The 23,748-nt window shown below is 35.4% G+C and overlaps 1 protein-coding gene across 1 annotated transcript in view; it reads left to right on the forward strand.

The window, feature by feature from the left end:
- The window catches only part of triqk (triple QxxK/R motif containing), a 32,483-nt gene extending 9,187 nt beyond the window's left edge, over window positions 1–23,296 (forward strand). The window contains exons 3-4 of the mRNA XM_088929138.1: window positions 7,081–7,166; window positions 22,116–23,296. Coding sequence (XP_088785264.1) covers window positions 7,081–7,166; window positions 22,116–22,223 — 194 coding nt within the window. The 3' untranslated portion in view covers window positions 22,224–23,296. The remainder of the gene's footprint in view (window positions 1–7,080; window positions 7,167–22,115) is intronic.
- The last annotated feature ends 452 nt before the right edge of the window (window positions 23,297–23,748 follow it).

Raw genomic sequence — 23,748 nt, forward strand, 5'->3', positions numbered from 1 at the left:
TTTATAGTTATAGTTAGTTATAGTTATAGTTGCAATTTTTATCTAACATTTGAATTTACTTGAATTGCACATGCTCTGATTTCTTCAAGACTGTCAGAACAACTGCTACAAATAAAATAAAATAAAATAATTAATTTTAAATAAATAAATGGGCATTAATTCATGAACATCCACAAGCCCCCCTTTAAGATGCTTCATTTGTGATGCCAGATATCCATTACAAGTGTCTTTAAATAAAAATAAAATATTTAAAACTGCATCATTAGAAAGGTGAGCACATAAATGGGTAATGTATTCTTTAATTAAAGTAAATTGTGAACAGCATCATGAAAATAAGTATTGTCCCTGGAATAATAAATAGCATCATTGAAAAAGGCTTGACACTTTTAAAGTTTTTTAAAGTACACCATTTGTTATATGCTTAAGCTCCACCATTGGTGAAAACTGACATGCTGTGACAGACTAGCTAAAAATTGCTTTCATATGCCAAGTATTTAGAGATCCTCTTAAACTCCATTCAGTCCTTCTGGTATGAAAGGTAAAATTTCTAGCTTTTCCTTCAAAACCAAAGGCTATATCCCAGGGTATTGCAGACGCTTATGCTTAATAATATTTTGGATTGTGCAGGGTATGGCTCCATACTCCCACAACCATTTGTGTAAAGAAGTGCCTCCTGTTCTTGATATTAATTGCACTTCTACTTGTGTCCTCTGGTTTGAGTTTTAATTACAATTCATGCTCATTCTGTTTTGCACTCCTTTATTACAAAACATTTCTCTCGCAATTTCTCCTCACATGTACCTCTGTCTGTTGAAGGATGATAAGGGGTATGTGATATGTCCTTTCTCTGAACAGTGGCGGACTACTAGCATGTACTCTGTCTCTGCCCTCTTTCAGACTTGTGCATCATTCTGACTAGGAGCGCAGTGTGTAAGGCTGGGATTAGTTTCAAGGAAGAAACTGTGGCAGAGAGCCAGTGAAATAGTATGCCTTGTTATACAGTATTTTTCTTCTATGTACAATAATCTTTTGCATAAGGCAATATTTAAGGTATATGTTTCTCCCTTTATGCGATTTATATATTTATGTATGATTTTCCAGCAGGGCATGCTGCCTACTGATTATATGAGTTTCTCTAATCCATCCTGAGTGTTTAGCAATAATTCAAGGATGTTTTGATCCTTGATTCTCATTTTCTTTTCTACTGTGACCTAATTGCAACAGCCCTCATATGGATACATTTAAATGTGTACCTTTTTTTGAGTGGCACAGGCATAAATAATGCTCAGTGGAATAATTAGGGAAGGCATTCATGGAATTAAAGAGAAGAAGCATTTTTTTCCCCCAATCAAAGGCAATTAAGCTTTTTGCAGACAACCAAACGACAATAAAAGGTGCAGCTAAAAGAGATGTAAGAGAGTCCATTTGCAGGTGAAAAGACACTCCTTTGAAGTGAAACCTGGTGTATTTTCATTGAAAGAACAACAACAAGGAAAGCCTCTCTGCATGCCATCGCTCGATAGCATAATGTTCTTATAAGCTGCTTATTGTGATGGTCAGAAAATAGCCGTGCATTAATTTTTACAGCAAGAAATGTGAATGCTGCTCGTTTGCAGCATGAAGATAAGAATAGATAGCTAAAAGGCAACAGGGATAATAATAATAATAATGGGCCAAAATAAAGCATACTCTTGTCATACACATGTTAAATAATCAATTTGTCCATAAATATCAAGTAAAATAACAGTCAGATACTCTTGTAATGTATCCACATTAAAACCAAAACAGACTGATTGTCTTATTGTACTTTTAATGATTTATTTATTCAAAAGATGCTGAAATATTCATATGTCAACACAGGCTGGTAGAATCATAGTTTATGTATTTACACCTTGTTGAAGAAGTCTCTGTAGGCTGTTAAGATGTACATTTGTGCCAAAACGAAAGCAACCTGTAGCCATGTTTATATTAAATAATCAGTTTGTCCATAAATATCAAAGAAAATAAGGGTCAGATTTTAATGCTTCACGTAAAAACTCTTGTAATGCATCCACCATCAAAATACTTGGCTAAACATCTTATTTTACTTTTAATGATTTATTTATTCAAAAGATGCTAAAATATTAATAAACAGTATAAACAGAGGCTGGTAGAATCATAGTTTATGTATTTACACCTCGGTGAAGAAGTCTCTGTAGGCAGTTAAGATTTACAGTATATGGTTTTAATGAAGTGTCTAGTGTCTAGTACACACTGCATTAAAATAGCACATTACCTTTGTCGTGCTTAAAGCATAAGCTGGCATAATAAACTGTGTTAGAAAAAATAACTCAATAGATCATGTAAAAGTGGAGGAATATTTAAAAGATTGTCATGTGGTCATTGCTTTGATTTTATTGAGTCAGGTGAAAAGCATGTTGTTGATTATTTAAAAAATCTCAGACATAAAGGACATACAGTAGGGTGATGTAAATTGTGTAAATTTAAATAATGACAGTCTAAACACATGTACTATATTTCAAATGTTAAGGTGGATATCTGTTTTTCATCCAATGGTGCTTGGCAAATTTATGTAGATATTCTTCTGCATATTCTTTGATATTGTTGTGAGACGTTATTTTTGTCTTATACTGTATATTCTTACATGTTACATTAGTGTCATATAACTACAGTTTCCCTTTAGATGTTTCAGACTAATACTGACTTTTATTCAGACCTGAAAAAAATATCCTCATATTTTATAATTGCTGTGATTTGAAAATCTGCTTCTTTGAGCTGTGTTGTGTCTGTAAATCATTTGCTCACCAAAATAATTGCATTATTTTTAATGAGAATTGCCATCTGCTCTTATACATCATTCCTTTGTTGCACCAGTATTGTAGTACAACCTTTATAAAATGAAGTGCTCCACCAGAAGCAAGAAGGGTGACAATAGTCAGAGCAAATGCATTTGTTTTTTTTAAATGCTGTCCTCTGATGTACAGTATAGCTGTCGCTGTATACTTGTGTGCTGCCCACTTTCTAACAGCACCCAGGCTTGCTACTGGTGCTGTTGCCCCAGATTTAGTAGCATACTCAATAAGAAACTGTATCTTATTATGTATATTAACATATATTATTATGAATATTTTGAGATACTGTATGTTACCAACCTTAAGTTGGTAATAAAGTGCTTAAATAATAAAGGTATAATAATGTAATAAAATAAACCTTAATCAAAATGGTACAGTTTGAAACAGCTCACATATCGAGATATAGTTTTTCCAGGGGTGTCACTCCTCCTAGACTTCACTGTTTCCTTTTGTTAAATTAGCAGTAACAATCTCAGGAATGTTAGTTTTGTTTCTGATATTTCTGTGGTTCTCGGAATGATATCATTTTTTCTGTAATACAACTAATAATAGAAATATTTTCTGTTTGAGTTATTGTATTTCCTATGGGTTTTTAACATATTCATTTTTGTATTTTGTTCCTAAAGAATATAAATTGTAGAGCACTTAATGTACTCCAGTATTTATTACCTGTTCTGTCCCAATTTGACTTTTGCAAGAACTACTTTTCTATCTGAACAGACATTTAAAAGTTTAAATGGTGTACAATGACTAGTAATTTACACAGACATACATTTGAAAATTGTTATGATAAGGAAGCTGTTGGCAATGCAAAACTGTAGGAATAAACAAATCTTCAAAATGCCCAAATAGTACAGAAACGGCAATGTGATGGTGAAATACAGTTTGCCTCGTCTCTATTCTAAAACAATGCGTACGTAAATGATTTGAGAATCAAACCAAGAAAAGCTTTCCTGAAGCTTTAATAAAAGGAGAAATTAGCTGCATTATCAAAGGTAATTTGAAATCAGAGTGCTTGTTCTAATTGCACAAAGCTATAAAACAGCATGAAACCCACTGCAGTTGAGTTGGTGTTGAGATCTGTTAGCAGTGTTGTGAGACTTGCACTCATTTTTTATTTTTTTTTACTACTGTGGTGATCAATGGTTATTGTATATGGCTTTGTGAAAAAAAAAGTCTCCAAAGAGATATTTGACAGTAGATTTATTTTTATCATCTGCTGTTTTACATCCTCCGACTTTTGTATAAGTGAAATACAAAGCTGTGGACTGTAAAACCATAAGCGATATTAATCCGCCTCACAGGAGCAGCCCTGTGTAGCCCTGTGTTGCACTGTGGATTACTTCATATAATCCTGCCTTCCCTTTTTTATACCCGGAAGAAATATGTTTAGCATATGGAATGCATTATTGGAATCCTTCCTCTAGCCAAAGATATGATTAATAGCCTACCAAGGAAATCTTGGGACTACTGTAGATGTTCTGTGAATGCCAGTGATCATAATGCTGCTTAATACATGATTGATAAGGTCACAGTATTTCAGGCTGTACTGTACGTGATAAAGATAACGGTTTTGGAAAAGATTGCTCATGTAAACCCAAGGATACTTTCTAAACAATCAATATGCTTTGCATATCTGTCCAAAATCTGTGATTGCGCTTTTGATATGATAGCAATCTTTTAGGACATCACATCGTATCTGCATGTTTCTAATGAACCCTATTGCAGCTGATGACAAATTGTAATTGTTTAAGCAGTTACTGGAACTGTTCATTCAGCTTCCGTCAGATTCTTTGTTTGGCCTTCATTGTGTGTCTGCTGACAACTAACAGTGAATATCTTTACTTTCTGCTCTCACAGTGTCCTGTCAGGCAGATTTGTGCTTGCTGTTATAATGGTTTTGAGCCTATCTTTCTGCAATTACAGAGCACATTCAGCCGACTTGAAAAAGAACTTGACAATCTTTTTCAATAGAAGTGCCATTTTATGTCAGAGAATTAAATAAAACTCAAATAAAATGAATTGTCAGAGACTAATAGTTGCTAGCAGATTTTTTTTTATAAATCCATAAATCCATATTAAATACTTCCATGACTATAGATTTCCCTTTTTTGCATGTATAACCACTGAAGGTTTTAGAATAGAAGTCAGTGTACTGTTCTGTAAAGTGTGTCTAATTACATTTTTTTTATGGCTTTGTTACGGCTCTTATTAAATAAACACCCAATTTTTGCTTAATACAAATCAGTAGACCTTCCCTGAACTAGGGCATTTTTCAAATAAATCTTAATAGTGCCAGATTTGCCCTTCAAATTACCCTTTTGTCAGGACACGAGTGTTGGACCTTGACTGTGAACCTAAGGATGTTAATAACACTCAGGACCCCCCTCGACACTATGAGACAGCTCTTAGATGAGCATGTCCTTTTGCCTTTGTTGTTTCTCTTGTTGTTTCCTTCTAATTAGCTCGAGTTTCTCCCACGCTCTGACAGGTGGCCAGTCAGCCCCTGCAGATTCATTCGGTACTTTCTCTCCACTGGGAGCATCACACACGAATGAGTCCTCAGGTGAACTGGAGTTTGTGTTTTTCCATCTGCCGAATGATTTTTTTTCTTTCGCTGCTCAAAGTGCGAATAGATGTGTGTGCATGTGCTTCCTTCGGCTCTACACCTAATTGGGATAGGATGTAAAGAAGCTCTTGAAAAATAGATCAGCAAAATACAACCAAGCAAAGCAAAGTCACAGTATCAGCATTCCAGAGCAGAGCTTGGCAAAAGCTGTGGACTGAATAAATAAGTTCTGCATTTCAATAAATTATCTGTTGTATGAAAAAATAGTTATTTATGAGTGTACCTTGACTTGACATATATTTATGGATTACATATGTTTATTTATGAGTTTTACCTTTCCTTATTACCATACATTAGCATTACTGTATGCTAATGTGTGGTATTTAGTTTTTTATAATATTTAGACTAGTTCTGTTTTATAAAAAAAACAAAAATGTTGTTGCCTAAAAGTGTGCTCAATGTACTGTACAGCACCCTCAGACACATTAGTAGAAAGCAATTTTGAGGGTGTTTTGTGCTTTGACTCTTATTTTATGTTAACTTCAAATTAAATATTTATTTTTAAATTTTAAATCAGGTAATATGTTTTAGTTTACTGTAAACATAAATATAATTCTGGCATGTTCTTTTATTTTCTCAGTGTCCTCATACCAATCTAGCATGTCTTGTTACAATGTACTGTATAGTGTGGAAAATTTTTAAAAAAAACTCCTTGTGGCAGGCATTCATTGGACACACTAAAACTCTTATAGTACAGAATGTTATCTGTATGAGGGAGTAGTACACTGAGGAAAATGAAGAGGTATGAAAAAACAGAAAATCTGATACGTATAATTTCTGTTCATTTACATTAGTCTGGCTACTGTACTTCATTTTTTCAGCTGGGTCAATCAGATGTTTTCTTGCATAATGATGTACTTTTAACATTCAATAAATTACTTTCAACTGTTTTTTTTTTCTCTTGGGGCTCTGCAGTACAGCCTTGTGGCTGTAAATACACCTGAGAGAGAGAGTTATTTTCTAGATGCAGAGCATTTTGATTTTGATGTACACAGTGCAGTGATTGTACCTGTAAAGATAAAAAGAGTCTTAGCAGTTAATTCTTTAACGTAAGTAGCTGGAAGTGTCTCCAAACCCGATTGTTAACAAAATAGATATTAGAATTTGGTTATTTTTAATAACAGTGGTACAATGAAAATAATAATCAATAAGACTAGTCTAGCCTATTCATACAGAATGTGTTCAAAAGTATACATTTGTACAGGACTGTAGTTGTATATGAAGCAAATATTTTTAATTAATGTGTATAGAAATATTTAAAAAATGTTTAACAAAAATGCATTAGGCTAATGGAACATTATGAATAATTAATGAATACAGCTAATTCAGTCTCTATTCAGATGATGCAATTTTCAGGAACCTCTAAGCATCTGTGTGATTTTAAAATATTATTAGACTCATTTGTTGTTTTAAATCAGTGGTGTTTCACACCAAAGATAAAACACACTCAGCATGTTCAAAAATGAATGTAAAGCATTTACATTTGATATTTGCTGTGGGCTTAATTTTTAGGCCTGCAATATTGTTTTAATTAAAGCTCTATTTTTGATCGGGTGAGAAAAAGAAGTGGTAAGAGATTCATTGATGATTGTCTTTCAGGAAAACAAGATTATAAGAAAACCAAATCTGTTTTAAGAGCGACAAGATTGAAAGCTGAAGCTAAAAGAAGTGCTTTGGGAATTCGGGTAAGTTGGGGTTTGATACCCTTCATTAACTTTCCTTGCATTGAACACTTTATCCCAAAAGATAAACTGTGTGAATATGGATTTCACTGAGATATTATTTATCACACTTCAAAACCTGAGTGGAATTGCAGCATCTTAAATATGTATGAAGTGCAGCTTTTAATGTGGAACATGTTGTTAACCCTCTTAGGACCAGAATATCTTCACCAGAGTGTTGTACAGAATGATTAAGTGTATGAAGAAAGAAATCTGAAATGCAATGAAATGCATTATCCCCTTTTATCAGCTCAAGGTCTGATTTTTTTAAAATAAATAATTGATTCTTCATGCATACAGTTCCAGATGGCCCTCTCTAGTATACATTGCATGTGTATTTCTGGTCATATTAAAAATAAGATGTACAGTACTGCATAAATCTTTTTGTTTTAATTTGACAAACCTTTTTAAAATGTGACTCGTATATCTAAGTACCTAAGTGGCTTCTACTGATATTTGATTCATTGTTCTGTGTTGCTTGATGAGCTTCAGATAAATTCACTCTTGTGATTAATATACAGTAAATGCAGCATTCTGGCTCCATTTCTAAAATATACAGATATAAAGTACAAAGAACATTGTAGAGTGTAGCACTATATGAATTCATTATGACACCATTTCAAGCAATCCCTGCCAGAAATAGCTTGGTTAAGGTACTGTATTTGTCTGAACCATTTTTTGGGTGGTGGATGGTGCTACTTCAAAAATTAGAGAAAGAGTTAGCGACTACTTGCAGAGTAAATAATTAACGTAGAACTAAGTGGGGTGAAACATATTAATTAATTAGATAAGATCGCTTTATTGGCCATATACAACTTCTTATAATAGGAATTTGTCTTTTCGTATACCCCAACTTGCTCTCCATGAGACACACAGACAGGGAGAGAAGCTTGGTGTCAGAGCGCAGGGTCAGCCATTTATATGGCACACCTGGAGCAGTTGGGTTAAGGGCCTTGCTCAGGGGCCCAACGGAGTAGGATTCCTCTGCCGGCCATGGGATACAAACCGGCAACCTTCCAGCCACAGGCGCAGTTCCTTAGCCACAGAGCAACCGCACCGCCCCTGTCATAATTATCATAGTATATTAATAGTTAGTTTATCAATGCCGGTGCCCCCACTATCAGGACATTTCACTGAATTTGTTTCTATGGTATAATTTGCTAGTGTGATCCATTCATGCCAGTCCCCCTGATATATTGCATTTGAATTAGTGGTGATTTCAGTTTTCAAAAGCTTACTTTGTTCCAGGCTTAAAGGTGTCCAGCCCTTTTAACATGTCTGTTAAAAGACATAGAGTAAATGAACAATCTAAATGAAATGTCAGTCTTATGAAGACTTTTTTCCAAGTTCCTATCTTTATTTTTTTAAGTTGTGACCAAAACTAAACTATTTTAAATAGAGTTGGACTTTTTTATGCAGTTTACAGTTATACATTTTATATAGTTTACAGTTTTACATTATACAGTTTAACACTACCCATCTTTCTTTTAATGCTGTTTATCAAAACATTTGAACTGGTTTATCAAATTGTATTAATGAGATCATTTCCAGGTCAACCTAAAAACAACAATTTTATTTACTTGGTATCATTTATCATGTGTTAGAAAGAGCAGTGGTCCTAAAACTGATCCCTGTGGTACACCACTAAGTACCTCAACTCATGGTATGATTTGTCCAATTTCAAATACTTTTTTCTTTATATTCTCCATTACAGATGCATACTGTACATTTCACGGTGGTTCTGATTATTTGAGTTGAAGAATAAACATTCCATGTTAATGTTTTCTGTTAGTTGGTTAGGTAGACCATTTCCTTTTTTTTGCTTTTTAAGAAGATGATAGTTGCATAGTTTTTACTATATAAATTCTGCTTCATGGATTGGCAATTTTTTTTTGTGAGTGAATACAATTTCTAACTAATCTGTGACTCTGGTCCCTGTACTAATTGTGATTTACTTATATTGAAATCTGTGCAGATTCAAGTAGACTCTTTGTAAACTAGGCCATTTTGTATTTTTGTTGTCAAAACCTGTAGAAAGTTTTCACCTAGTACATTTGGCATTGTATTGCATCTTTCACACTACATCTTTGTTATTTAAACTTACAGTTCAGTGTCCTGTTTGTTTTCCTGCTATTTGTCAGGTTTGCATATTTGACAGAAAGTCTTAATTGAATACTTTGTTCCCCAAATCTACAGTTGCAACAGTATTTATGAATAAGCTTTACTTGCCTTTTGGGCACTCTTTCGGTACTTAGCATTATGTCTATTGAATACAAAACACCTGTCATCTTATTCACCTTCTGGAATCTGGTCCCAGATCTGTTGATACTTTCCAGCAAAGTTTGATTTTTTAAGTTTGCTTCTTTTCTTTTTAAAATAAATTATGATGATCTTAAATTTGCTTCCCCCAGTTTCTGTTGATTTCATTGTGCTGTTGCCTGAGAAAAGGATGCATAGGAGGATGTCATCTTCAAGGGGGCATGAACAGACTGGGTTAGAAAGCCAGTATTGACCAGTTCCACTGTTTTGATTTCGGCTGAGGGGAATTTAATTAATGCAGATTCAGAGGATAACGGCGCTGAAATTAGGAATGTTCTACTTGCTTATCCATAAAGAATTAACTACTTTAAGAAACGTACAACATGATAGTGGGAGCATTTCCTAGTATTCACTACCAACAAGATCCAACCCCCCCCTCCAGCCCCTACTCCTTTCACATTGCAAATCTGCATTAATGCGCTCATGAATACTGTACTGTAGCTCTTCCAAGGATTCCCGAGAGATCTTCTAGCAGGCTTGCCACAAATCAGATGTGCAGTGCCTTAAAGATATTCTGTCTAATTAAATAACCCCAGAACATACTGTATAGCAACATTATGCTATATAATCACAGAAACCCAGAACATTTTATGCTGTAGAATTAAATAAAACGTAGAACATATCATGCTACAGTATGTTTAATCCTTTCTCTTTAGCACAAACATACACATCGAAATTGTACCACAACTTAGTAACAAAGAGAAATCAATGCATTTTTTTATTAAATTGGCAAGCACAATAAAAATAACGTATCACATCTTGACTATACTGTATATGGTGTTGCTTAGGCTATAATTCAATTTAGAGTTTCACCAGTATTCAGAACTTTAATTATGTGTAATTATAATTATTAATTATATTAATTAATTATTAGTACTTTTTAGTTCAAAGTAAGACTGGAACTTATCTTCTAAATCAAGTTTAATACCCTTATTCTTTCAAGGTCTTGGAATTGTTAATGACCGAGTAGTGGGGCCATGTGTGGTTTTGGATTTGTATCTTATTTGAAGGACAGTTGCTCCTGTAAAACAGTGTCCCTGGTCACAACACACAGGCACTGGATTGGGAATTCTGGTCCAGAGATAAGACCACCTCCTAGTGGTCCATCAAGAGTGGCCATCAAGAGGTCTCCTGTCTCAGTAATAACCAAGTCCATCCTTGCTTGGATCTTTGTCAATAAGATACGGATGACAAAGTAAATCTGTTTATATGTTTCTCTCTATACTCTGTACAAGTTACGTTCTATGAATTTTACTACTGCAACATTCATTATAATATTTGTGTACCTTTCTAATTGTATAATAAAGGTCAAAAAATATTTTTTTACTTATTCTACTAAACACCAGTCACTTATCTTCTCACAATCTCTTAAAGTTACCTGTAACATTTTATTTAGATTGTTAGTTTCTTATCATTTAAATTGGTTCTTTGATACAAAACAGTTTGGTAAAACTATAGTTTTCTGTTTTCCTTCTGCCTCTCATTGTATATTTTTATTTCATAGTGCACAGTTTTGCCTGAGGGAGGCCTGTGGAAATTTGCATATGGAATAATTGCTAACAAGCTAGAAAGAAAACCTTTGCCAGTATCTCTTAACCTTAATCTATAAACTCAGATGATCCTATTGTAGCAGTATAAAGCTTTTGGCAGTAATCTCCTTTTTTTTTCCTATAAAGTTATGACTTATCCGCGTAACTGACAAGAACACTTAACATATAAGCATGGCATGGTTTTGTCTGTCTAGTCATTGTCTAAGACTGTGCTTAAGGTACTGTACGGTATGTGTTGTTGCGTTTGAGTTTTCTCTGCTCTTTGCGGATCATTCCATTTTCACTGTGCTGCTAAATCAGTGCATTATACAGAGATCAGTAGTGCACTGCAAATTGTCTAGTCTTAATTTTTTCTGTAGACATAAATTTTAAAATGTTTGCTCTCAGCATTCGTTGAGCAAATATACTCAGTATTTTATTTCACCAAAGGGTGTGGACGTCTTACAGTATGTCACAAACTGTCTTTGTTGTTGTGTATTAATGGAATCTTCTTGCTGATGATTCATTGTATAATTGTTCACTCATAGTCCTTCTGAGCACAGAACGTCTGTTCTATTTTAATAGCTTTGCAAAAATTAACTTTGGTTGAAGGGAATCACAAATTGTTTTTATTTACCTTTAAACAAAATTTGTCCAGTGGTAGAAAATCCTGAAAAGTGCACCATATCTCTTAATAGAAGTTCAGAGAGTCACTGAAAGGTTATCAATTGTTGGCTTTAGAATTATTTTTTCCTCGACAGGGTCTGTTTAAAAAATGTCAGAGGCATTGAGCCTTTGCTAATCAACTGAAACTGTCTAACTCACTAGGCCTAATTACTGTATGTTTTCTTTTCTTTTCAGGATACAAAGATTTCATTTAATGTTTTCTTTAATCAAAGTTAGATATCTAGATTGCTATTAAATGTTCCCTGAAATATTTATTTAGAGAACGCCTAAATTATTTATAAACACCACATGGAAAAACATCATATCTCAAATATTTTAAACTCACATTAGGGATATAGAGTGCATACACTGCATATTTAAATCTTGACGTGTCATTAAATAGCCTTCTGATCGGTCCTGCTGTGAGATGGTACTGCATTCAAGAGCCCTAACCCTTATCATTCTGGCAGAGATGTCTCGTGGACTAAATTGCAGTATGAAGTGGATGGATAACACAACATAAGATTGTATATTATTATAGTGTATCTCAATTTTATATTCCTTAAGAGAAAATACATTATTAAATATTCCTCATAATTAAAAATAATTGTATATGTGCTTTTGAAGGCCTTTATATAATAATATATAATCTAAACATTGTCCAGTGGAAGACAGTGTTGGACAGGGCATGCATGCCATTCCAGTTGTTTTTGACATCCTGATACTTTAACGTCGTGCATCGTAGGAAAAAAAAAATGCTTTAAAAACAGTACTACTGATTCCTCCCCCTGTCCTTTTTCATATGAGGACCCATCAGCTAAGAATAACTTATATCAGATTGAAGCAGATTCAGTACATCCTTCAGCCTCAAGTGTTTGCTAGACTATCAGACCCAGTCTAATGACGTCTGATTAAGAAAATCCTGTATGGGTAAACACTGCCAGTTTTACCATTGTGGAATTTTAAATGTTGATCATTGAGTATGTGGCATCAGTATGTGAGACATGCCATACTGTACATAGTGAAATCAGACTGTGCTTTCTAAATAAGTGAAATCGACAGCTTTCTTTTTTTTTTAGCTGGTCTCATGGATTACTGCAGAGCCACATCAAATTACCAGAGGGATCCTAAACTCAAGAGCTGCTTTCCTGGCCAGAATCTTTTGTTATTGTTGTTTACGGCTGTGGAGTTGGGGATTCAGACGGGCAGGTTGTCCACAGCCCTGTGTGCCTGATTTTGCATATTGGCTGAGAGCACTGCCGTATTCCAGAGTGACCAGCTGGAAGCTCTGCCATGGTGGGATGTAGAGAAAGTGGGAATTTGGCCACCTGCTGTCGAGTTTAGCCTGTGTCCCTACGCGGATGGCACAGAGAGTGAATCCAAGCTGGCTGATTATTAAACTTCTGCTTTTTGCAGTCTTAAAATTATCTCGAGTATCAAATGATATGTATGATTTTTCACTGCAACAAATTCACAAAGCTATTATCAGTTATAGCGTGTTCTTTTTTTGTAGAAGGTGCACTGACATTTTATTGGACTAACATGACATACAGTAAGTAAATTCATTATGCTGATTAACATTTGGCATCAACAGTGGGGCTGCAATGAATGTCACAGGTTTGTCACATGTCCTCCACTACTGGAAGCAGTGCGAGTTGTATATCTGTGATGAATGCTTTGCATTGGGTTACTCATAGTGTCCCTTTCTTCTCATAGAGCCTAGAACGAAATGTACCTGTTTCCTGGTCTTTGAGCCCTACTATAGATACCATATGTCATCCCAGCCTTTCCCAGCAATGTTCAGTGGAACTGGAGCCTGACAAGTAGAGTGCTCACACAACAACTGCCACATTCATACTCACAGGAAAGCCATTGCTCCACAAACAACATGAGGACACGCGCTGTCCTGCTGGAATGTTGTCACGTCAGGTTGAGCCTGCAGGAGATGCAACGAGTGAGGTCTTAGGACAAGATCAATGCATCACTGTGCAGTCAGTCAGGTTGCTGTCAGTCATTACAAGTGGAGATTTGTAGAGACATAGACAGTCCTGCCCAGACTGTCACACTTGAATGATGGTGCTACTGTGAGATGTAGTGACTTGTGGTCTTCCAGATCATGGCATACTGGACTGTATTTGACTGTAACATCTTGCCAAGTTAGATATTGCTGTCTGTAAACACTTTAGATGTCCAGCGACAGTGTGCTTAGCTTCTAATATGCTGAATATTGCACAAACGCAATATTCTCTTGATAAGAGGGGTATATTGGATCCTCTATGAGTTCTAATTTCTTGATTGTTAGATGTTTGTTAGATTTGTAGACACATAAATCATGTTAAAACACTTCATCACCTGTGCCCAATCAGCTGTCTCAGTAATGAAGTACCTTAGTTTTTTAGAAACAGTCAGAGAGCTTGAGTGTATCAGGATCTGTCATGACCAATCAGTTGTTCCAAATGACGCCATAAACATTTAATCTAAATCCAAAATTCATATACTTAATTTTCCTAAAGTAGTACATATTGATATTGTTTATTTGTTGCTAAATATACCAATGAGATAATTAAAATACTGTACAGTATATAAATGCATTCTTCATTTAATATGCAAATATGATAAAATGGTAAATGCAGGAAAATAAAATGTTCTTTACTTTTCAGGTGATACCTGATTTACAGCAACAGGATTCATAATATTCATGTATGATTTGATTATATGTGGGTGTGTCTGCTATACAACTTGCACTCGAATCCAGGTATGGCACAGAGAAGAAGGGATCTTCTCAATGTCGTATTGTCCTGATTTTCCGATGGGACAAAGCAATGAGATGGGGAAAACCACAGGAAAAGCAATCAAACCCTGGAGAGGGATGATTCAAAGTAATAAACCTTACACTTATATAGCACTACTAATGTAATTTAACCTGCATGTCAGATAGACCATGCAGACTTCACACAGACAGGCAGCCAAACCAGAACTGAACCCATGGCCCTAAAGCACTGAGGCAGCAGTGAAAACTGCCACGGACAACATTAGCACTATGAAAGAAAACACATCCCAAAATTTCAGTAACGTTCTTCACTATTCCCATTTTTTAATAATCAGCTAAAATATGGTAACCAGGGAGTTTGTCAGACTGCTACAAAATCATTTTATCAATAGGAGGGATAGAATTGTTGTGGCACTTTATGCAAATTAGATCTTTGAAAGTTCAAGCTTCATTTGCCTTGATAAAATAACTGAGGTAACTGTTTTTTCCTTCTTATTTATCCAACGGTTTGAAGATTTTTAAGTTTATAATAAAGAGGATTTAGAATATACAGTACATATGACTACAACCTGGAGTAAATCAAGAAACCTTTAGACCAATGAATTCATGGCAATTTAAGAGATTATACAGACCAGTTTTGGTAACATTGTGACCTACAGTTTGCTTTATTGTGTACTGTATGTACCGTATTGATTTTTTAAAATAAAAATATGAAAATATTTTTGCCAAAGCTGTAGACCTTGATTTCCGCTTGTGGCGTGACCAGTGACAAGTGACTTCTCATTTGGGTGTGCAACACCAATTGAAGACCGGTGCTAATTGAAACAATTGAAACCTAAAAGAAAAAAATAGTTTACCTTACTGGAATAAAAAAGACCGGCTGCTAGAGTCTAGTAGAAAAAGGAATCAATTTTTTTCCATGTTAGAGCTGATCGCAAATGGCTAGGTATTGCAGACATACTGTAACAGCTGTTGAATTGCCAGATGATGTATTTGGTTGTCGTCCAGAATTTGCTATTATAATATCGAAAGAGGGTTCTCTTTCTCTTGATCGCTGATCTTGATCAAGCGTTTCCTAGTGATGCAGTATGCTTTCGCAACATAATCTTGATAGTTAGTGTGGTGTGTCAGCTTTTAATGAGGAGAAATAGATTGCTTTTTTCACCACGTGGGAAACTTGGCAAAATTTAACCCCATTGTATCCACAAGTCGAACTTGTTTTTCCCAGGTGTCTTTTCTATATTGTAAAAACTTAGGCATAGACAGCTTTAGAGGGTCCTTCATCCTTACAAAAATAGAAATAAAAGGTAATATAATTTAATTCATGTTTAAGAAATTGACAAAATCATTTTAACCATATTGTTATCACACTTGATAGTAATGGGGGATGGGCTACAGGCACTTACTGTACATGTCAAAAATACGTATTAAATAATAATAGTATGAATTGCAGTGGAACACTGAGTTTTTCATACATACAGAAGTTAACTCTATAGAAAAAATAAATTACTCTTTGGAAACTGATGTATTTTGCAGTATATTGTTATCGGTATCGGTTATACCCATCACAATACTTTAGCTTTGTTTTGGGCATTTTCTGTTTTGCTAATTATGAAACAACTGTAAGTATTCTACTGCTAAAGGGGTAGGTGATAACACAGGACCTCTTTGCTGAGTGTTTTACATAAAGTTTTAGCTTTGCATAGAAGAAAAATTTGAATGCTCCTGTCCTGAGGCTGATAAATGTTAATGTGCTAAGTAGAGCACACCTGCACGATATACTGGGATTATCTGCTGTTCTTCATTAACATAAAAATAAATACAAATCTGTCGTGCACATTTTTATCTTTTAACAGCTTTGAATAAATTAATTTAGGTTACATAAAAGTTCTGTTAATGTTAACCTATCTCCCGAGGAGCCTGTCTGCTTGTCAAGGGCATTCAGGGGTCAAATCTGTTCTTGTGATGTGTCTGTTACAAGGGTAGGACAAGCAGTGATAACCCAGGCATTATATTTCTTGATGCCCTTTTATGTTCATAATCCAGGGCAAGCAAATTTCTGAATTTTAACTATACGGTACATAGCCTGTTTACATGCATTTTGAATAATAGTGCAAAGCCCCTGCTTCTTATTAATTAGAGATCAGAATGATTACATCATGTTTAATTTCACAGTTAAGTAGATTGTGTTTGACTACCTGTGTACTTTAAAATTTTAAACTGGGATATCCAAAACGATTTCCAGTTTTTAAGGTGCTCTTCTTTTCCTTATAAGTTTCTCTTTTGTAATTATTGTTTGATATAAAGGTACAGTAATACACCGTTTTTAATGTGATAATAGGTCTGATTTCAGTGCTATGGGACATATTTATAGTACATTATATTTATATATAATATACATAGATGTATAATAAAGACGTAGTAGTTCAGGTGGGTAGCTGCGTCAGCATGCGTAGGCTGCAAAGGAACAAGTAATAGGTTTATTCCATGCTGAAAAGAGAAGAAAGAAAACACAACGTTTCAGCATGGAATAAACCTATTACTTGTTCCTTTGCAGCCTACGCATGCTGACGCAGCTACCCACCTGAACTGCTACAACCTACACCTGGTGTGACCCACTATGCCTTCCTCCAAATCTTTTTCTAGATCTCTTCGTCATTCATTCTCTTCCTCCCTGAGCCACTTGCCCCCGTCTCTCACTAAACCAGCATTCTGTCTCTTCACAGCTGTCTGTTCCAAGACCAGGCTTTCTATCTACCTTCTATTCCTTTACAGATGTCACCCAGTCTCACACCTGAAGAAGGCTCCACGGCCGAAACGTGTTTCCTTTTCCTCTTTTCAGCATGGAATAAACCTATCACTTGTTCCTGTTTAATAAGGATGCTAACTGACATTTTTTTTTCATTTAAATAGTATTTTATAAATTGGTTTGTAGTACACCTTAAGTCTGAAAACTATGGGTGCTGCCCACATTTTAAAATGGTGGTGGAATTTTCAAGTTTGAATTTGTACTGTGTGCTACCCTGTGACCAAGGTTCATTTTCCTTTTTAAAAACATAATTACATAATTACTTAGTATAAATTATGAGAATTAAATAAGAGAAGTGCAACTGTAAAGTACTGAAAAAATAGTACTGTCAGAAATAAAGGAGCATTGTTGAAATCAATGGCCTTCTTCTAGTTCAGTGGTTCAAAGCCCTGGTCCTGGAGGGGCGTAGTGTCTGCTTTTCATTCCTGCTGGTTTCTAAATCCCCAGTGCTAATTGACGACTTTAATTGATCTGCTTGGTAGTTTAAACTTTCAGTTAACTTGTTTCTCTCAGTCCTAACTTTCAAAAATGCCATGGTACTGGTTCCAGCAACTTCAGAATCCAGATTTTCATTATTTCTGTCTGAATACTTTGCGATGAACAGACAGTAGGAACTCAGACGTTAAGCTTGTTTTCTCTCTGCAGAGATGCAATTGGTTATATTTCGGGTATTACACATTAGTGTAGGCAGTTCTGAAACTCAGAAATCGCTAGGTGTTAATACTTATTGCAGATACTGTACCATCCAACCTTTTACAAGCAAATGCAAATTTAAAAACGTGTCCAGGAGAAAACTGAGATGCATTAACGTGTGCTTCAGACCTCAACTGAAGCTAAAAACAGAAGACAGAGTGGACCTCCATTACCAGAGCTGGAAACCACTCTTCTAGATGAATATAATATAGATGGGTTTTCAGAAGATGCAAAAGAGGGAAAGAAAACAAATTCTAGCTGGCCTTTACCTTTGCCTGAAACATTCAGTTTAGTGTTTGTTCAGGACTTTCTGAGACCTGGGTACAACAGCAAGACAAATTTGAGTAAAGATGAGCAGAAACTTTACTTTTGTCAACTTGTCTGTGTATTTTAATGCTCAATTCAGCTTCATGTCAGAATTAAGAAGCGTAGTGTATGTTTTGCTGAGATGTGGATTGGTTAGCTCTTAAATTTTATATATTAAAAGACATTAATTTTAAGTAAAAATAAGTATTCTACACACATACTGTAACATGGAAAGCACTGAATTGCCAAACCTTTTTGGGGCAGCTGTCAAAAGAACAAAAGATAGTTGTTAATAGTATATTGACTAGGGCTCATACCTGACCTTGACCTTAAAGGCTTACACAGTAGGAAGTAACAGAATACTCTCTGTCACAGAATCTCTGTCTGTCATTTTATAGGCATCGAGACAATACTGTGTCACTTTTCCAGTGTTGCAATTCCTTGTGCAGTAAACTTCGTCTCTGGGATCTTGTCATATCCCACCATTTCAGTTGCACCCAGAGGTGTCAAGTGGGGATTAAATTCAAGACTGACCAGGCTGTGAAATGTTCTCTCTGTTATACTTCTTAAAACCAGACCCTCCAAAATGATGGATGGCCATACATATGATGTGGCAAATAATAACTGTTCTGTGATTGAGTACTGTTGGAGTCTGGCAAGAAACGTCTGTGTTCCACTCTACATACAAGAAAGAAAAAGTCTTTTAAGTTGGTTAGGCAAAATGCAAGATATTGTTATTTTTAAAGTTATGAGCATTAATGTATTACTGCTGCAAAAAAAGTCTAAATTGCATTTAAAATAATTTCTATAAAACAGTAATGCAGCCCAGTTTCAGATACAGTTATAGCTTCATTGCCTTCCATTTGCTCCAGTGCCCTTCAGTCTTTAAGTAAACCATATGTTTTGTCTGCTACATCTAAACAATAGCCTGTTGTTCCAAGAAAGTTAGCATATAATTCTATAAATGTTCGGTATACTGTGGCGAATTAGGATATATTCTCAGCATATTGACTTTATGTCTCTCTAGAAATGGAATGTATTTCCTTCAACTGCTTAGATATTTTATTTTAGGGTTACCAGACCCTAAAACACTCATTGTAAAATATTCAGATACTGTACTCATTGTATGTAATTTTCCTAGAAAATAATGTACCTAATTTGTCTAACTGTTACCCGAGTGTACTAAATACAGACTTCTGTGTTGTTTTTCTTTTGTAGGTCATTTGTGATTTTTTTATCTATTGAAAGGAGAAGTTGTATTGTAGTATTACTGAAAGAGATAAACAAACATACTTGATTTATAACACACAGTAGGTAAGTTATGAGAGTGTGGGGCTGTGTAAAATCTTGCAGTTCTGAGAACTCTGATTTAAATCTGTTTTTTAAAGTTATTTAAAAGCTACAGTAATTGATTGAAACTGCACATAAGCCTTTAAATACATTGAATTGTCTAATAATACACTAAGCTTATTAAAACAATTCACATACTGTACAATGTAATGCACTATATTTACCAGCTTTACTGCCAATAAAATTGATAGTGTATCTAAGAATACAGTACTGTGTGTGTTGAGGTTGTGGGTGGTGAAACAATCATGACTGTGTGCACTGCTCGACTGTTTGCAAGAGTCCTCACAGGATTTGCGGTTCACAGCTTTCCCGGTTTCTAAATGTAAGGTTGTAGTGTTGTAGCCATGAAGAAGGGGCAGGACGTGGCATTCACAGAAAGAGAACACATGGACTGCTGGATGGCTCTGTCCTGCCTGCTGTGCCAAGGAGAGTCGGAGCAGCATTAGTCTTTGCTGTCCATTCTCCTCAGCAGATGGATCCTACAGTTGTGTGCAACTTGCTTATTGCATCCTGTTAAGATTAGTAGCCGCACAGCCAGATGGGCCTTTGAGCACAGCTGTGGATAGAGAAAAATAAATAGGACCTTTTTCTTGCTGCTGTCTGCTCTTAAGATGCTGAAGTGTTATACTCATGACAAGAAATACTGCTGATCTAAAGTCACAGAACCCCTTAATCACAGGTATTTTAAGCAAATGTCCAGCTGCTCCAAGCTGTGGCTCTGGATAGATAAGTTATAGTTAAAAATGCAAATGTGTTACTGCAGTGTATTACTGTTTCTGCTCACTCCTCACCTTTGCTCTGTAAACAGAGGAGCAAATCATCGTTAGTCTCAATTAATACACAAAACTGTAGTGCATGAAATGTGAAGGTTTTCCAATTAATGAGGACTTAAGCTGTTTGCAGCCTGCTCTGAATGAGATAAATTAAATGGACAGTATTTGTTAAGAACGAGGTACAACGTAATGGCTGCTGTTACAGCATGTAGACAGATAGTGATGGCCACTCTGTTGGGTTTTAATAGTCCTTTTCAATTTATCTGTGATTCTATTAGCTCATGATTGTTGTAAATCTCATCTTAATGTATCACTGCACAGGCCTGTATAAGGAGGCACTATATTATGAATGAATGCCTTGATTACAATACCAGGCTGTTTTCTTCACAATCGCTTCCTTGACTGGTGTTGCGTCCCTTTACTACTAATCATAACATTAATCTGTCATTTAAATTTCTGGAACAATGTGATATATAAACATGGAAAGTGTAGTTTCAGATTTTAAGTTTAGCAAAAAAATATTTCAGATATTCATGAGGTGTTAGAGGGAGATCCTTCTATTCAGTCAGACTTTGAGATGATATGTCTGAAATAAAACATTCAGTTTATGGTAAAGATCCAGCATGCACTAACGTTGTTTTTTTAATATGGTAAATGATTTTTAAGTAGGGATGCCGTGTCAGCATGCGTAGGCAGCAAAGGAACAGGTAAAGGTTTATTCCATGCTGAAAAGAAAAGAGACACAATGTTTCGGCTGTGGAGCCTCCAGGTGTCGACATGATTTTTTTATATGAGAGGTGTGAAGGTTTGGTCCAATCTGAAGAAGATCACATGTTGATGCAGATCCTGCTTGTATGCAGATATTGCCAGCAAAGGAATGTACAGTAAAACAAAAGGTGTAAAATGCAGTAAGACAAAACAAAATGGGTCAGTGATTTCTTTAATCTCTTATTGATGCAGTACATTATGGGGAAAATGAGAATGTCAAAGCTATCCAATGGCCAAGCATTGATACCTAAAATGATACATGATTGTGAATTCGGATGATTGAGGAGCATTTACAGCCACTGTACTTCTTGAATATTTTGAGCATTCCCTGGGAATATCATACCCAAAGACGATCCGTTTCCCTTCAGTTAGAAGTCCTTGACAGCAGCTCCTTTAGCGTAAAATGTTACCACAATGCTACATTTCGATGCACTCCCTACCTATAACATAGAGGTCCTCTCGGGGCTTCCGTTTGGCTGGTTTTGTTTAATTATACCGCTAAAATGAGCAGTCGACATGGATAGCAAACACTTAAATATCAGGTTCCTAATATATTTTAATGTTCCTTGTCACTTTGCAATACTTTAGATTCTAAAACTTAATTTGTAATAATTTATCTGTTTGAAAAGTTGTGTGCTGCATTGCACTCGTGCTGTCGTCAACAACTTTGATTTCCAGCACTGATTCACAAGTGATTTTGTATGTGGCTTGTAAATTGTTCAAGTCTGTGCTCTTTTTAGCTTGTTAGGGGATAGAAAGATAAGGCTGAGTCTGACAGGAAGTATACATACTGTAATTATAGATATACAGTATTTTATCATTTGCTTTTAGGTAAATTTAAGTACTGTGCACATATTTTGTTTTAAAAATAATGCATATGTTAGCAACTAAATCCTATTTTTTTGTTTTTTTCTGTTTTTTTTATTTCAGGAAATCATTCTTATCCTTGTGGCTGTGCTGATATTTATGTTTTGTGTATATTGCTTTTTCTACCTGAATTTGACCACGGAAATTGACTTGGACTTAGATGTGGACTAGAAGGCAGCTCCACGTCTTCTCTGTTTCCTGGCCTTGCGAAGATATCATGTGCAGCACGTCGAGACCCCCCGAGGAGAGCACACAAACAGAGGCAGAGGGGATTGGAGCTATCTTCCTCCTCTCTGGCTTCAATCCCATCATGCTTCACTCTCCACTGCGTGTGCACCCTGCCCCCTAGGGTGTGGTCTATCAGACTTCCACTACATAAGGAGAATCTGTTGTATTGCAGGGCTAAACAAAACCTTCGAAGGAAACAAAGAGGAAAGGAAGCATTGCTAGGTTTCTTAAACCTTTGCTCCTGTGAATGGAATACCACTGCATTTTAGAAAAATAAATTGTTAAGGGACGGAAGAAATACATTTTTTTGCTGAAGTTTGAATGAAGTCTTCCTTATGGCTACAATTCCTCCAAGGTCATATTTAGTCAGTTGTGTTTAGAACTTAATTGGTTGACCGTTTCATCTTGGGGGCTCACCGTAGGCTTAGGAATTGTTCAACATTTGTGCCTGCTGGGTTCAGGAACAGTTGGGGCGAGCGTGAGTCGGGGTTGTTTTGTGACAAAATAAGATCAGTCAATCAGTAGAAACAGCAGTAGAATATTACAGTAGAATTAAAAACTTTTCTACATGTAGAAAAATATGCAAATCTGTTACAGCAATGCAATATCTCTTTCATGCATTCCAATGCACAAGCCTCTGCTTACAGTTTCAGGGATCATAATGGCAAAGATTAAACATCTAATCCTGGGCTGATTAAGAATGTGCCCAGAATACCAAACAAGAATTTTAATCCATTTGGGGGATGATCTGCAGATGATGCTATAAACAACATGCGTTATTGCAAAGGGGAAACAGTGCTTTTATGAAAATAAATAAATGCATTGCACAGATTTTTTTGCACAATGTAATCCAACCATGAAGGGTTTTCTTTGCCTTTAATATAGAATTTGATTCCTATTTCTTTCAGGTTTGTCATATTTATTGTTGCATAATGAAGTTGATTCATTTCTGTATTAATTTTGCACCATTGTCCTATACATCCTGTATTCATAACAATAAAATATGTTTGGAAAAACAGTGTTTAAGTCCTTGTGAAAAAGCTTAATAAGGTTTTTCTGCTCTAGTATAAACAGTAACATTTACTGTCTCCTGTGTATAGTCCTTTCTTAACCATATGCAAACATAATTGCTTATTCCTTGGAATTCTGCATGGTGTGTACAAATTCTGTCTACACATGCAAGGTGTGTGTGGCCCTGTATGCATATTATTACACAGCAGTGCTTTGTTTGGACTAACTGAATTATTTATGTTCTGTGTAACATTTTTTAAGACATTATGACTCACATACAGAACAACACAATCGAGTAAATGCAAGAACTAAAAATCAATAGACGATTCAGACCCATTTCTACAAAATGCAGAATTGTCTTGTCCAGATTTTTTTTTAAAGAAATGGTGAAGTACATTATTGAGTAGTTTTGTGTACGCAGAAAGAAAGTGTGCATCTTGACTATGGAAAACAAGTT

The sequence above is a fragment of the Atractosteus spatula genome, chromosome 12 (genome assembly GCF_055471065.1).
Source record: "Atractosteus spatula isolate fAtrSpa1 chromosome 12, fAtrSpa1.hap1, whole genome shotgun sequence".
NCBI lineage: Eukaryota > Metazoa > Chordata > Actinopteri > Semionotiformes > Lepisosteidae > Atractosteus > Atractosteus spatula.